The sequence below is a fragment of the Hippoglossus stenolepis genome, chromosome 2 (genome assembly GCF_022539355.2).
Source record: "Hippoglossus stenolepis isolate QCI-W04-F060 chromosome 2, HSTE1.2, whole genome shotgun sequence".
Taxonomy (NCBI): domain Eukaryota; kingdom Metazoa; phylum Chordata; class Actinopteri; order Pleuronectiformes; family Pleuronectidae; genus Hippoglossus; species Hippoglossus stenolepis.
Window position 1 is genome coordinate 12,926,518 of NC_061484.1, and position 16,278 is coordinate 12,942,795.

The following is a 16,278-nucleotide window of genomic DNA, read 5'->3' on the forward strand; positions in this document are numbered from 1 at the left end:
CTGCCTTAGGTCGAAAATGCTGCTGCTGCAGCCTGCTGACTAGGAAAAGAGAGACCATATCACACCCGTATTGCGCCTCCTACACTGGCTTCCTGTTTGTCACAGGATCGTTTTAAAATCTTACTTTTAACTTTTAAATCTCTTAACGGACTGGCACCGTCTTACTTTATCGAACTTCTCTTTACTTTACACTCCAGTTAGTAGACTGAGATCAGCCACTCAACTGCTCCTTAACAAACCTCAGACAGGCTAGTTACCAGAGGTGATCGCTGTGCGCCGCCCCAAACCTGTAGAACAACCTACCACTTCACATTAGATCTGCCCGTCTTTAACACTTCTGTAATCATACACAAAAACACACCTGTTCTCCCATTTCTCCATAAGTGCGTTTCATATAGCTGATTTTATTTATCTTATCTTATAGTATATATTATATTTATTTATTTTTATTTTATTCATTTTACATTAATAATTGTATTTTATTTGTATTACTTGCACTATGATGTATTACGTTTTTACTGTCGTTTTGTTTTACCATTACACCTGTAAAGCACTTTGGTCAACCAAGTTGTTTTAAATATGCTATATAAATAAAATTGACATTGACTGTGGTTGATTGTGAGTTTACTGTACTACAAAAATCATTGTGAGGCCAACAAGATGAACATCTTTTTGAGAAATGCATTCCACATACAGAGAGACAAACAGACATCTGGAATTATCAGATAGATGATATAAATCCTTCTCATACGTACCAAGTGAAGAAGTAGGTTTAGGGTCAGGGCAGGGGGTCAGTCTTCTCTTTGGGTCTTCAGGCTCTACAGTCAGATTTTTACAACTGGCTTCAATAGTTGTTTTTTTATCAGAAGTGTCTGAAAGACCAGAACACAAATCAATTTTTTTCCACACTGGGAGAAACAGCCACTTTCATGTGTGGACAGGAGGAGACTGGGGAAAAATCCAATCAATTTAGTGCCAAATCAAAACCCAGATCCAGAATAATAATTTGGGTCTATTGTTGGTGAAAAGAAAGCACTTTAATGGACACATCTGGGACTTTCACAGTTGCCCCATAAGATCATATTGTAGCCACTGTCGCTGTGTTGTGGCTGCCAGCAGGCCCAGGTTGAGATAAACTGTAATTCCCCCTGAAAGATTCACATAACTTTTTTTGTTTTGATGTTTTGCCTTGTTACTGTGTGATTCTACACTTCCCCAAATTTGTCTCTATCTGAATGTTGACGAATTCTTATGCAATAATTAGAAGGTTCAGCAAGTTGTACAGGATATTACTAAATTGGATAAAAAACTGAATTTTAATGAGGCCTTGCTACTGTATGTTATATTTAATCAATTTACACAATAAAAATGTATGAAGATGAAAACATGCTTGTAACACTCAGATAAAGAGATTGCCATGTCTCGTATCTTAGCAATTGTTCCAACTGTCCACTTCTTATTAAAATAGTTCATTATTTTTTTTAAAGTCTGGGAAAACATTGGTAAAGATTAGAGACACTGTTTAACTTGCAGAATGCAAGGTGCAGGGAAATGTTGAGAGCAGCTTGTAGGATACACAGGATTCCAAAGCTCACACCAACCAGTCTGTAGAGTTTTCTTCCTTCCAGCAGAAATCACACAGACAATGATCACTGGATGTCAACGAGAGCCTGCTGCAAGACGCACACTGGTTTACAGAGTAAAACCTGACACCTGCTCAGGAACAGGACTGATGTGCAAACATCTACTCTGGGTTTTAATTAAAATTACTCATTAAAACGGCTTGTTGTAAAATGCAAGCATGAGTATGAATAAAAATGCATAAATATAAGTATAAATAAATGAATAAATACAGTTGGCAATGACAAAGGCATTTTCTATATGTATTCATTTATTTATAGATTTAGTTATTTATTCATTCATTTCTACATTTGTTGATTTATTACAGTGTTTATTATTTCTACATTTATTCATTCCTGTGTTTCTGTGTACATGTTACTGAGGTTCAGGCGGGCTTTACTCTTATACTGTATATAGTTATAATGTATTTATTTGTACTCATGTCATTTTTTTCCTTGTATGTAGGACATAGCCATTTCAACACATTTACACACATCTAATTTCACTAATGTGCTTGTCTGTCTGTATGTATAACAAATAGCCCGACAACCATTCATTTAACTGGCTTCACACTTGCCATTTGTATCGTAAATTGCCAGAGGAAGTGCAATACCGAACTTGGTGTGATTTGGACACACCATACATTAAATATTAATAGAAATTGGATAAACAGGTGACCAGTTTCAGGGAAACTGAAAATATTTATCCAACAGTAGTATTTTTGTTCTCTTACCTGACATGGCAGGAGTCACTGTTCCATCTTCACTAGTGTGGCTCTTTGAGGCGAGACGAATGAGGCTCCGTAGTAATCTCAAATCGCTCCTTATGGGAAACCATCACCAGACTTTACACAGGGGCCTGACAATGGTGATGGGAAATACGTTTTATGAGAGTGTTGCTGATGTTTCATCTACTTCTATATATTCTTCTTCTGAAGACTAATTAAGCAACACTTTCTGTTCCTGTTTTCGACAACGTATATTTTGAATCACTGCTCACATTTTAGTGTGAGTCTCGTTTCATGTCCACATCTTCGTTTTATCTGTGACTCATCGGAATCTTGGGCATTAGGCCAATCCTATAAAGAAACCAAAAGAAGAAATATACCGATCAGACCTGAACTTAACATTTTACTAACAACAAGGGTGTTGGCAATGGCAACATCCACAGAGCTGCCGGATTATATTAATGAGCAACCGAGACATGGACAGAAATGCAGCAGCAATACAAATCAAACAGGTAATAACGCAGCATCTCATTATATATATATATGTATATATTCTGTCAAACAACAATAGTCGTATTGACATCCATATGCTAATTGGGAAAGCACTTTAACAATAACTCAAGGATTTTTGACTCCAGTCTCCAGTGTCATTGTCTTTTTGATGTAGGCCTTTTATGTATCACAGCACATGAAGTAAGCAATGATATCACTTCACTTGTCCTCTTAAAAGCTAATATAATATTTATTATTGTATTTTTGTTAAATTTGCCAAATACTTATATGTTTGAAAAATTACATCTGCTCCTCGTTCAATAAAACCAAAACTTCTAGAGCAGCACAGACACTGGGTTTCATGTGTTCACCTGTTCTAATTAAGTACAATATTGTGTCTGATAATGCAACGATCAGGTAAAACTCATTTATCCTTGAAGCAAACATGCTGCACGTTAACATGTTAAAATATACATTTCTATAGAGCAGAAGTCCATCTTTACATCTGTGAAACAACAACAACAACATGCTGCCATAGGGGTCACAGACTTTTATTAACGTTCATTTGCTTTTGCAGAAAGAAGAATCCCTCAGCTGCTGTTACTCAGCTTCGGTGTGCTGTGTATCCTACAAGCTGTTCTCAATATTTCTCTGCGCCTTTCGTGTGAGTATATGGTTTCTTTCCTTTGAATATGCATTTCATAACCGTGGCATTGTGTCATCTAAGATTTCCGAGGACTGTTGCACAGAAAAAAACGTAATTGCAAATTCCGCCACACTGTGGTGCAATTAGGGGCCCAGCACAGATGGTGCAAGGAATTACACTTGACTCGACCCATTAACTGCAACTAAGTTCGCAAATCGCAAATAAGTAGTTCGCCACGCCAGTTGAAGCAAAACTATTCTTTTAACAGAAAAATTTAATTCTGTGGTGGCCTGGATAAAAAGAACAAAACATGGACCCAGAACCCCCCCACCCTCGACTACCTTATTGGAAAACTTATCAAAAACAAAATCCGCAAAATCGACAACCAGACCCCAACTCATAGTCATATGGAGTATATGTGCCTTTTGCAACTTTTGCAACCAATAAGATTAAAAACATAATATAGCTCAACCGATCATTCTTCATCATATGGTTTAAATGGCATCTGGATGACATCATTATAAAACGGTATTACTACAGCAGATTTCAGACTAATTGGGTGGTATACCGCGTGAATGCAGGGTCTGCAGCCCCTCTTTTTAAACAGTAAATTCCATGTCCCTAACCTACATGTGCTGGTTCACACTCTGATTTGTGTCTTTCCTTGGTAATGGCATGGCATCTGCTCCGCCCCCAACATTCACAAAGGTGCAAGGGCCCATTAAAGCAGTTTAAAGCTTGAATTTGATATGTTTCTGTAAAACGTTCCATCACAAATTTTTTCTTCTATTGAATTCTATTTAATGAAAATGGTCTGTTTCATTTCAATCAGTGAACTCTAGCCAGGAATCAGCTCCCTCTGTCTGCAACACAACTACCAACCAAAACAAGAAGATGGATGTGGTAAATGACTGTGAGAGAAAGAAGACCAGGGGTTTCAACAGCTTACAAGAACGCTTCAGTGCCCTGACTAGAGAGACGAACCGGCTGCAAAATAGAAACTCGATACTCAACAACATGATAAGTAATGTGAAGGAGGAGAGGGACCAACTGAAAAGGATGATAAGGGGTGAGGAAAGAAAATCAGGTTGATAAGTCTTCGAACTTTAACTGCGCTTCCTTTGTTTTTACCATCCTTCATTCCAAAACTCTAGCTGTACGTTTAAAAAGCTATTTTTCTGTTGAAAACTACCTATGCCATTTAAAACAGAAATTGTAAATATTTTAATGATTTTTTAGCGTTTGTGGTATATTAGGCCTTAGGCCAACAACATTATTTTGGGCCAGAGTCTGAAAAGTAGCGATCAGGGTAGGGAGCTGCGATGTTGAGGTTGTGCTGATACACCCACTCAAGCAATTGCTAATCACTCATCTATATTGAATAGCGTCAAATAACTAATTAAAACCAAACTTACAGGAAAAATTACGATTTAAATAAACATCAGTGTGAAAACAGATACCTAAAATGACGAAAACTGTGTTTGAGAAAAAAAATTTTTTCATGAGCTATACTGCAGGCCGGCCACGACGGTTTGATTTCATTAGGGGATCTGTCATGTTGTTCATCATCATATGCACTCTGTGGTTTATATTTATCGTTCTAGATATGAATTGTAGCAGATAAATTCACAGCTGTAGTTATGTTATAGTCAGTTATGCAGGTACAAATTGGATAACATTACATTTATTCTCAAGTCAATAGAGTTATTATTTTTGTATTTAAATAAGAATCTAATGTGCATTTGTTTATTTTGTCTTCCAGAGCAGCGTGGTTGTGTGTCCTCTCAACAGTGTCCGACAGGCTGGATTGAGATGAACTCAAGATGTTACTTTCAGTCCACGGACTTTTTGACATGGGAGGAAAGCAGAAACTACTGTAAGAGTCAAGGAGCTGACCTGGTGGTGATCAACAGTGAACAGGAACTGGTAATGTGTGTGTGTGTGTGTGTGTGTGTGTGTGTGTGTGTGTGTGTGTGTGTGTGTGTGTGTGTGTGTGTGTGTGTGTGTGTGTGTGTGTGTGTGTGTGTGTGTGTGTGTGTGTGTGTGTGTCATTCTTGATGTTAAAGGGCTATTTTAGAAATGTTTTTGAGTTTGCCTCTAACATATGAAGAACGCAGCAGGAGATCATCCAGGTCAGATGCATTCTCAACATCAGAAAAATTTCCGGAACACCCATGCAAGGGGTGGCGTCTGGGTACAGCAGCAGGAGGCGGGACAGGATGTGTAGATTCCCACTGTGGAAATCACATGTTTTTGTTTACAGCATCAACATAGGCATCTGCCCTTAATCGTCAAAGGCTCTCATAACTTGTCGTCTTTCCAATTCGACATCTTCGTCGGTGTCTTCTACGTTAATGGCATTTTCACCCTGAGATATTTGTATTTTTTGTGTCCGTTGCGTGTTAGAAATTTCATTAACACGCCCACTCACTCGTGAATTTTCCAGACATTTTCCTTCTCACATGGGCTCACTCGGACATTCTCCGGATATTTTACTAGAGGGCTGTCAGGACAAACACCAGAAAATGTGTGTAGCAACTGACTCTGACATTTGAGAGTGTCCAGAGTTCAGTGCAGGTCTGAAAGCAGCTTAAGTTACATTCTGTATTATATTATTCTCAACAGCTATCCTTGGGCCATCTGACTAGTCGTTTTCCCGAGTACTGGATTGGTCTGCATCGAACGAATGGTGACTTCAGATGGGTGGATGGATCTGCACTGACCAAAGAGTGAGGCCTTTACAATAACCCTCAGTATTTCTACTTGATGTCAGATGTTAGTAACAATTGATTATGTCATTGTGAAAAAGCGTTTACACTGCCTTTGATGAACTTTTTTCCTAGGTTTTTCATAGATAAATAGATAGATAGATAGATAGATAGATAGATAGATAGATAGATAGGAGCAGGAATTGGCATCTCACTGAGCTCTATCATTGTACTCTCCTTTAGATCTTGGGAGCCTGTCGACCTGAGAAGTTCATACAAATGTGTGGCGATGAATCTCTTCACATCAGTGCAGGACAGCTGGAGTACAGCCCCTTGTAGACAGAGGCATTTGTGGTTGTGTGAGACAGATCTTTGTCCCCCGTCCCCCTGAAGAACATAATATTATGTGTTTATACATGTGAATAAATTAATACGCTTTTACACACAGAAGAACATATATGTTCACATTCAAATAAATATGTATAGATTTAAGCAACAATAGACAATTTGTACTTGGCTTACACTGGCTTCTTTATGTTTTAATTAGTATTGATGAGGTTTTACTGTACCTGATTTTAAAAATACATACAAATTATTAATGACTGGCTGTGTTTCAAAATGTTTGCCTCTGAAAATGGCTCTTGACTGAAGAAAAACAAATAATATGATGGACTTTCATTCATCCCCTTACAAACTCCAATGGATTGTTTGTAAAAACCAATCCAAATCATTAGACTTTTTTATATCAATATTGAATATATCATTTTGAGATGGAAAGAGAAGGCGTTTAACATTTTAGATTATTACAGTGAGTATGATGAAAAATAAAGCATTAAATACATTCAATATATTAAATCTTACACACGTGTGTGTGTGTGTGTGTGTGTGTGTGTGTGGGTGGGGGTGTGGGGGGCTATATATAGATTGTGTGTGAGTGTATTTCTGTCTTTGTGAGGGCCATTTTGGTTTTAGTATTAGGGTGTGAAAGGCTTGGAATTAGGCACATGCTAATATCTATAAAGAGAGCACATTTTATGGTGTATGCAACAGGTTGGCCAATCAGCCAAAGCAGAGGTATAAGCTCTCCTAGTGCCTTTCTACTTTTTAAAAAATTCCAATAAGAGACCAAACAGTTAAGCACTGCTCTAAAATAACCACCCGTATTAGAGTGTGCCTGTGTGTAAAGAATGTCCATATTTTGGTATGAACCAGCAGTCGACCCTGTGCACCTGTTTGGATGTTTTTATTACCTTGGTCTGCATGTCCAGTTCTGTTATGGCTGCAGGGAGTGGCTCTCCTCTCCCATGTCATGACTATGTAGATAGTTTGGTTTGTATTCCTTCTTCATAGGCCAGTAATTTCCTTTATTTTTCTTCTCATTACTTCCCTATTTCTATAAAACAGACAGAGCTTCAGTATCATATGCACGTCATATACGCACTTGGTCCTAGCACAAGAGACATCTAACTCAGGTAGAGTGCAGTGATAAAATTACGCAGTAATGTCTGAGGATATCTATGCCACGCCAGACCTCTCCAAAAAAGTGAGATTTCAGACAGGGGAGAAGGCGGACGGTAATGCAGATGTCTACGAAATCCCAGACAATGTGAACATTTATGACAACTACTTGCCGCCACAGGGGAGTAAGCCGCTAGAACTACAGGACAGCACCACTGAGGACCCACAGAAAGGTACCAATTTGTCTGTCTGTCTCTGCCTGTCTCGTATGTACGACATACACACATAACATGACCTTTTTATTCGCAGTGTGTTGACGCTTTTTGTTTTTCAATTATGGACCTAAAAACAGGGTTAATTTTAGCCACCCATTTTTATACATGGGTAACTCAGTACTCTCACATATAATTTTCAATAATGCACCTGGCACAATTCACTTGGACTCATGGATGGTCATGGGTCAAGGTCCCTGTGACCTCTCCAAACAAATTTCTTGACTTATGATTTTAATATCTCATAGGAACACCTTTGGGGAATTCTAAGATGTCAGGGGTCAAAGGTAAATGTCAGGGTGATGTTAAATTAATCTGTAAAAAAATGTATATTGATGGTAATTGCACTATATGTATGGTATTTCTATTTTTTTAATATTCGCTTTCAGCTCGCCAACCACAAACTTGCCAATGCAAGATTTCCCTCCCTGTTTTAAAATAAATGCTCATTAGGTGTTTGTTTGTGCTCTCAGCCATTTCGGTCAATGTACCTTCAGGAGGGAGGAATCTTCTCAGACCTGCTGCAATGTTTCTGCTGCTCCTGTGTCTTCTCTTCCTGGCCGGAGTCGTTGTCCTGGTTGTCCTTTGTAAGTTTTCAAAACGAATCTATTCAAACCAATGGCTGTAGTAAATTACCCAAATATGTCTTAGTGAGCTTTTATCATTCACATGTTGGACCCTTGCTGTGGCAGTTTTTCAAGACAAAGGCCACAATGCCGACCTAACCAGAGCGAGAGATGAACTACAGACAAGTTATGGTGAAATGAAAAGCCTCAATGCCAACCTGACCCAGAAGACAAACCAGCTAGAGAAGGAAATTGATCATTTGAAGGTCATTGAAAGCAACCTCACTACAGCGATAGACGAATTAAAACAGCAGCAAGGCAAGTGAAAATATGCATAATGCTTTTGAGTAAAAGATTTATTTGGCATTTTTTCAAGTATACTCATTCAGTTTTGTGCCAAGAATTAGGTGATAGGATTGATACCACTCTCATGTATAGATGGTAAATACAAAGCTGGAGCCCGTAGCTGGTTTTCCTATAGCACAAAGAATAAATAAATGAAAGGCAAATCCACCACTAATGCAGCCAAAGCTCTTAAATTAAAAAGTTGCACAGTGTTTGTTTGATTTATACAAAAGTTCAAGTGTAAAAGCATGGTTGACCCTTCCTTTGTTGGTAGCAGTTGCCAGGCAACCATCAGAAACTGTGATCAATTCTTAAAATCCCAAGATTGGGCCTTTGAGCCAATTCTGGCTGACATTGGGCAAGAGGAGGGTAACACCCTGGACAGGTCGGTAGGGTATCGTAGGGACAAAATACAGAGAGAAACAACCATTTACACTCACATTCTCCCCTACGGTCAATTTATACTCGTTAATTAACCTAACGCCAATCTGCATGTTTGTGGAACTGGAGAAAACCCATGCAGACATGGAGAAAATATGCAAACCTCAAAAAAATCTCCAAACAAATGTATAGCAAGTACAACAAAACGATCATCAATCTTCCATGGGATAAGGAGAGGGACAGAATCAAAATGATCAAGATGTAACAAGTGACAAAGGAGGACTCATGTTCCTGGATATCACAGAGTTAACTCTATCTTTTGAGATAACCAACTAAACATTGAGTTATGCTGATCCAACAAACTTGTTGCACCATATTTTCACATTATAATCTTATCACAACTGGTAGTAAATAAAAGTAAAAATTGCACAGTGAGCATTTGGACCACAATCCACAAGGCTTATGCAATATTTATGTCATATCTGGATCCTTAGATGAAATATTACATAAGTAATATAAGTCAATTATAATGTATATAGTATTTATGCTTAACTACGCGAACCAGTAGCTAATATGAGGCATAGACTGTATATAAAGATGGACGGATGAGAGCTCCCTTAAAAGTCAATTATAGTTATATAAACAGCATGAAATGTCATGATTGACAGTTGAGACTGATTCGCAGCCTCTTGCTCCAAATGTGCAAAATGGCAGCGTTTGTATCCAGGATATTTCAGTGTGAGGAAGTGGAGACACATCATCCATCTTTATGCAGTCTGTGGTATTAGGTATTACAGCGGAATCAATAGTCTCATCTAACTCTCTGAATTAAAGCATATTAGCATATTTTCCAAAACCCCAAACTATTCCTTGAATAAGTTTTCTGTTTTAAGAAATTGAGAGCCTTTTTTATAAAAGTGTGTGATAAGTCTATTTGCTTGATGCTCTGTGAAGTGTTTTATCTTTGTCTTGTCATGGAATTACATGGTGTATTGTGACTGAAACGTGTTATTTTGTGTTGTTCGGCAGAGAGCTCATGCTGTCCTGACAACTGGATAAGGTTTGGCACTAGTTGTTATTTAATTTCCAACTCGGAAAAAAATTGGAACGACAGCAAGAGCTTCTGTGAAGAGCAGAATGCTCAGCTGGTGATCATATCTAGCGAACAGGAGCAGGTGATTGAAAGAATTTCTCTCTACTCAATTTTCATTGACTGAATACTGTTGTTATTTTGGCCTTTTAAATGGTGAAAGAATTTAAATGATCAGTGTGGTAAAACAATTTTACTCTTCCCCAAATGCCTAAAAAGGGGAAGTAGAAACATGCAAATGAGGCATTGAAATGCTTCTTTATATACAGTCTATGATTGAAACCTGTAAATACAGTAATTTTTATTATATTTTTAATCTCGTCCACGCTTAATCATACTACAACATGACACATACAGCAGACATTTTAACTTGTCATAGTAAAGCACAGATGTTACTATAGTAAACAATGGCTGTGTTTTATTCAAGTGTCCCAGCCTAGCCATAACATTGTGAAAGTGAGCCACCATAACAATACCAGTGATTGTCCTACGTGTCTATAGAAGGGCTCTTTGTTATCACCTCCACAAGGAGGTTATGTTTTCACCCCCACCCATTTGTTTGTTGGTTGTACTTTTGTTAATTTGTTTGTAAGAAAGATTACACAAAACAACTGAACGGGTTTCCATGAAACTTGGTGGAAGATATGGGTCAGGAAAGAACCCATTTGATTTTGGTGCAGACTGAGATCAGAGGATTCTTGATTTTCTTTAACATTGCAAGATAGGGTATATTTCACCATTTTCACCATTTCCCAGGTAAGAATGGCACTCAGTAGAGCAGATACCTCCACCAGGGCCCAGCAGTCCCCTTATGAAACGACAAATTCACACGATTGTTATTTGGATTTAATTCAGGGAAAACTCACAAAGTTACAGAAAAACCAAGATCGGCCTCCTGTTCTGGATCAGGTTATTTAGCGAACCATACTGGTTAAACCCTAACCCTAACCCTACACAACACAAATTAACAGTCAACAAACCGGTTGGCAAACCCAACAAACAAACGGATAGGGGGGAAAACATACCCTCCTTGGTGGAGGTAAAAATGATAAAAAACATTATTTCCTAATATTTCTTGATCTAGAATTTTATCAGCTCATTCCACCGTGTCTTCTGGATTGGTCTGAGTAATGAGGCGGGGACAACGGTCTGGAAATGGGTGAATGGATCGGTGGCAGTGCAAATGTAAGACATTTTTTTATTGTCCATATCTGTGGTAACCATCAATATGCATTTCAGAACATTGTCGGCTTCATTCATCTATTTAAATTAAAGCCCAGCCGTCATACTGCAGCTCTGAAAACAAAGCATTTACGGACTTACATCTAAATATTGAATAACAAACAAGATGTTGTGCTTTATACTGTAAATTGGTAGGAAACATGTAAATTGTAAATCTCAAATGAAACTAATGTGTTCTCTGTGTATTTCTATATTCAGAAATACACGTAATAATGTGCTATGGATATATAATCTACTGATGTCAATAGTATTGATCTTTAATTTCTAAATAACAGCATACATTTTTTGCTAAGCAGTTTTTGTTTATCTCCAGGTATTGGGCAACAGGTCAGCCGGATTATTGGATGAATTCAGAACACTGTGCTCATATTCAAGACTTAAATAGATGGAATGATTTAAATTGCAATACTCAAGAGTACTTCCTCTGTGAGAAAATACTTGAATGAAATAAAAAATGTTGGTACAATCCTGGACTGATTCCACATGTAAAATAACAATAATAAAGTGCACATTCACCTTTAGTGAAAACAAATGAGTGCCTCCCTGTGCTGTATTTTTTTTTTTTTAAATATAAAAAATTGTCTAATCAACCAAAAATTTTGCGACGCCCCCTAGGGGTCGCGGACCCCCTGTTGAAGACCTCTGCTTTAGATCATGAACTCAGATTGTTAAAATAGATGCTTTATGGGTAGGGAATGCACAACAATGTTTGCCATAAAATTGTGGTGAATTTGTTGTAACTGTTAAAATAAGCATTTGGGAAAAAAAATGATGGGTGGAAAATATTGATGTTTAAAATTACATTAATTTTAAGTTTAAATTCAAAGTGGGAAAGGTAATTGAGCCTTGTCACTGAACCTCGGCAATAATGTGTCTGACTGCAAATCAAATGTCAGCGTTCAATGGTAATCAGGTGGATTTAGAGGGAACAAGCAGATGCCCAAACGGTGCTGAGCTTTGACTTCCCGTTTTTTCTGCTCTTCTTCTTTTTCACGCTGTCATCAGTGTCCAGTCTCTTTCAGAAAACAGACACAACTACTAGAATATATTCAATTTGGGTGTTTGATGTGTGATAGCCGTCATGTCGGAGCATGTGTACGCTGATCCGGACATCATCAAGAAGGTTCACTTTGCTCAGGACGTCAAGGAGAGTACAGTGGATATCTATGTCAGCGCGGAGAGCCTGAGAGTGTACGAGAATCCCTGGGTAGAGGATACACCAGGACCTGCAGCGGCTCAGCAACGAGCAAGTATGAGCAGCAAGTGTGTGTGTGAAAACACACCAGGGATGACACAGATTTTGAGATCGATTCCCAGATTTTTCTTTGTATGTTCAAAATCAACATGTTCACATTTCTGTGCAGATTCGTTTGATGTGTGATATTATATCCTTTGAATATACATCTACAGCTACAAGTATTTCAAGAATTTAATGTGTTTTTAATGGGTTCGAGTATACTAAAATATGTGTTTTTGAAAAAAGTGTCTGTGATCAGTGAAAGCTCGGGACAGAGTCGTTACATCAAAGCTTCAATATTTCTGGCTGCAGCGTGTCTTCTCCTCCTGGCTGGTATCATTGTTATTGCAGTTCAAAGTGAGTTGCTCAGATCAGTTTTGTGACTATAATAAGAACCACAGAAAGATTAAAGCATCACAAGTTATTGATGATAGAAAGACTGCAATAATATGAGGGCATGGCGGATGTTCAGTTGCTGTTTTGTTGCTCACCTTGACACAGAGAGAGACCAGCTATCAGCAGTTCACGCTGATCTCAGGAAAACAACAGAACAACTAACAGCCACCAACACCATCCTGAGCAGAGAGAGAGATGCACTGTGGGAGAGGTTTTGTCGTGAGTGAAATTTCACCATTTATATTTCATCACCTTACTCAGTTATTATATGCTCGGTCAGTTACAACGGGTTTCTGTATATTATGAGCATTGAATGTACATTGAACATGTTTTGCTTTTGTGCATATGAGCAATATTTTGCATTTATTTATTTCTAAACTTATACATGCAGATTATCTGCTTCTAGAATTACAGTTCATAACATATATTTCTTTGAATCGAGAGAAGTAATAAAAACAATAAGGAATAATAACAATTATCATTAGTTTCATTATTAATATTTAAAAAAATTATAAAAAGGATTTACCATAAACATCACAAAAGTATATACATGTTTTAAAAAGGAGGTGCAGGGGGGTTTATAGACATATGACATACAGATTGGATATTGCACATATCACACACTAGATGTGTATATTGATTATATATACTGATATTGATTATTGATAGAACATATCTTGTTCAATGTGCAAATATTCATTGCAGTAATTATTTTCTCAAATACATCTTCCGTATTTCTTACTTTGTGAGTAACTTTCTTCACTGTTGCACTTCTTGAACCATAATTTTCCATTTTATTATATCAGGGGATTTGTTTGTTTTCCACACTTTGTTTCAATGCTTTGGTTCTCAAAATTCTAAATAAATATCTTCAGTTGGAGGTTTGCCTAAAATATTATTCTCTACTTTTAAATTCAGAGTTCTCTTAAAAATCCTCCTCTATGAGCATATTGTATTTTTTAGTTTTCCATGATAATTTTTCATTACATATTTGAATAACAGGTGAATATTCTGCATGTCCTTTATCTGTTTTTTTTTAGTTACTTCTTTTTGCAGGTATCTAAGGGTTTTTTAGATGTTTTGGGGTATATATAATACTTTTATGAGATATTTTCAAAAGAATCCATCTCTTTTTCAGTGAACACTCACCAGAATCTAACCAGGTAACCCTCCACTGTGTTCCTGATGCTGTTTTTACAGCTAATTATGCTAATTTCACTCTTGTTTTTTTTTATAATCCCATCTGTATTTTCTGAGAATGTTATCCCATTCTTTTAAATACCTGCGTCTGGTAAGTTTTGAAATAGGAATAGAAATCTGGGAAGTATAGTCATTTTGATTGATGAGATGTTTTCAAAGATGGATAGATTTACAGTTTCCATTTATTAACCTGATCAATCACTCTTAAATAATTAATTCCAAATAATGTTTGGGGAATCATAATCCCCAGGTATTTCAGTTTTGTACATTCCCATTTACAGTTGAATTTTCTCTTAAATCCTCTTATCCATTTGTTCTCTTATTATCATGGCTTCTGTTTTATTAATATCTAATTTATAATCCTAAGAATGTGCTTTATATTTTGATTTCTTCCATTAACGACGGTAGTGATGTCTTGATATTTGTGAGAAACACCATCACATCATCTACGTAAAAGTACCAGTTTATGTTCTTCTATTCCAAATTGAATCCACTTATAATTTAGTTTTGTCACATGCTTTCAGCTAAAGGTTCCATGCATACACTGTATAGCCAATAATTGTGGTAAGAGAGGATCTCCTTATCTTCAAATGTCTCCTCTCTCTGATACAGGCAGAAGACCTCAGAGATGTAGACAACTGCTTCTTCCGAATGTCCCTGGGACAGAAGACGAGGACTGAGTGGGTGCAATGACAGTGACCACAGAACAATACATATTATAGTTGTTTTTTTAAATGTATTATTATTATTATTTCTTTTTGTGTCACATCATATTAGGTATCCTACTAAAGAGCAGTATGTGTGGTTAGGATTAAATTAAATAGTAATTAAGTGTTTAATAATTACTTTTTTTTAAAATAATGACTTCTGTACATTGTCAACAAAAGCAAATGTTTTATGCAACATGCACATAAGATCAAAATACAAGGTTTTTCAGGAGTCTTGAGTTTAGCTGAATGTTTAAATAGTAATCAGTAAAAAATTCTTACAATTTCAATAGGGCCTCCCACCGTTCGGTGCTCGGGCCCTAATTATTAATTATTAATCAGTGAACTTATTTTTTACATCTTCTGTTCTGAACTTCTCATGTTACCATGGTGTCTGTATCAGCTGCAAAGAATGTAATGTCTGATGTGGCGCAGCTTTTGTACTATGCATGTTTTCCCTCTGATTATCTCCTCATTTTTTGTGGTATTGTACACGGAAATGATCATTTTCCAAAAATGTAAGAGATTAATAACCCGACACCTCCATTGTAAAATCATCATCACACACATTTTTCAGGAGCCAAATGAAAAATGTGTAATGATAGAAAGGTCACAAGGTGAAGATAGTCATTGTCAATGTGAGTGTTCATAGAAAGAATAATTTACTGGGTTGAAATACTGTTAATTGTGTTAAGTCAGAAATAAGAACATTTGATGTACTGTATGAATAAATGTAGCCTACCTGATTATTAACTGATCACCCAACTAGACGTTGTTACTGTTATGTTACTTTATCCCTGGTGCAACCCTTTAACCCTAGAAAATATGTTAATCAACTACAATTTTGCTTGTTAAACATCACTAGTGGCTGAGTTTAGTTCACCTGAATGTTTTTCCTTTGTTTCTGAATGCACAGAAGTAATAGAGGTGCTCAGTGTGGATGGTTGAGCGTAGAAAACACACAGCTTTGACACCAGACACTGAGGATCGTCTCCTGCTGTGAACATTGCTGTTGGGTTTAAGATTTGCTGTTCGGTATGACAATTTTAATAATATCTGAAGCAAACACACACAAGTTTTTAATGTAAAAGGAATCTGTTTTGTTAAACTTTGGAAAACGTGTGCTTTCTCCTAGTTCTGATGTTACCGTGTAATCATTTTTTTTTAAAATTTGATCTTGTTTTCACTTTT

General features: G+C 37.0%; 1 protein-coding gene across 2 annotated transcripts; it reads left to right on the top strand.

The window, feature by feature from the left end:
- The first annotated feature begins 7,634 nt into the window (after positions 1-7,634).
- On the top strand, positions 7,635-16,273 carry LOC118116092 (CD209 antigen). 2 transcript variants are annotated; one of them, XR_004697634.2, is made up of 9 exons: positions 7,635-7,884; positions 8,397-8,510; positions 8,616-8,807; positions 10,245-10,390; positions 11,390-11,490; positions 11,861-12,797; positions 13,031-13,141; positions 13,286-13,399; positions 14,993-16,273. XR_004697634.2 is itself a non-coding variant. In XM_035167412.2 (5 exons), the coding sequence occupies exons 1-5, from the start codon at positions 7,695-7,697 to the stop codon at positions 11,492-11,494; spliced, it is 747 nt and encodes a 248-aa protein (XP_035023303.2). In that variant the 5' UTR covers positions 7,635-7,694; the 3' UTR covers positions 11,495-11,821. The 2 variants fall into 2 exon arrangements, 1 of the variants encoding a protein (XP_035023303.2); XM_035167412.2 differs by lacking the exons at positions 11,861-12,797; positions 13,031-13,141; positions 13,286-13,399; positions 14,993-16,273 and having other exon boundaries at positions 11,390-11,821.
- The last annotated feature ends 5 nt before the right edge of the window (positions 16,274-16,278 follow it).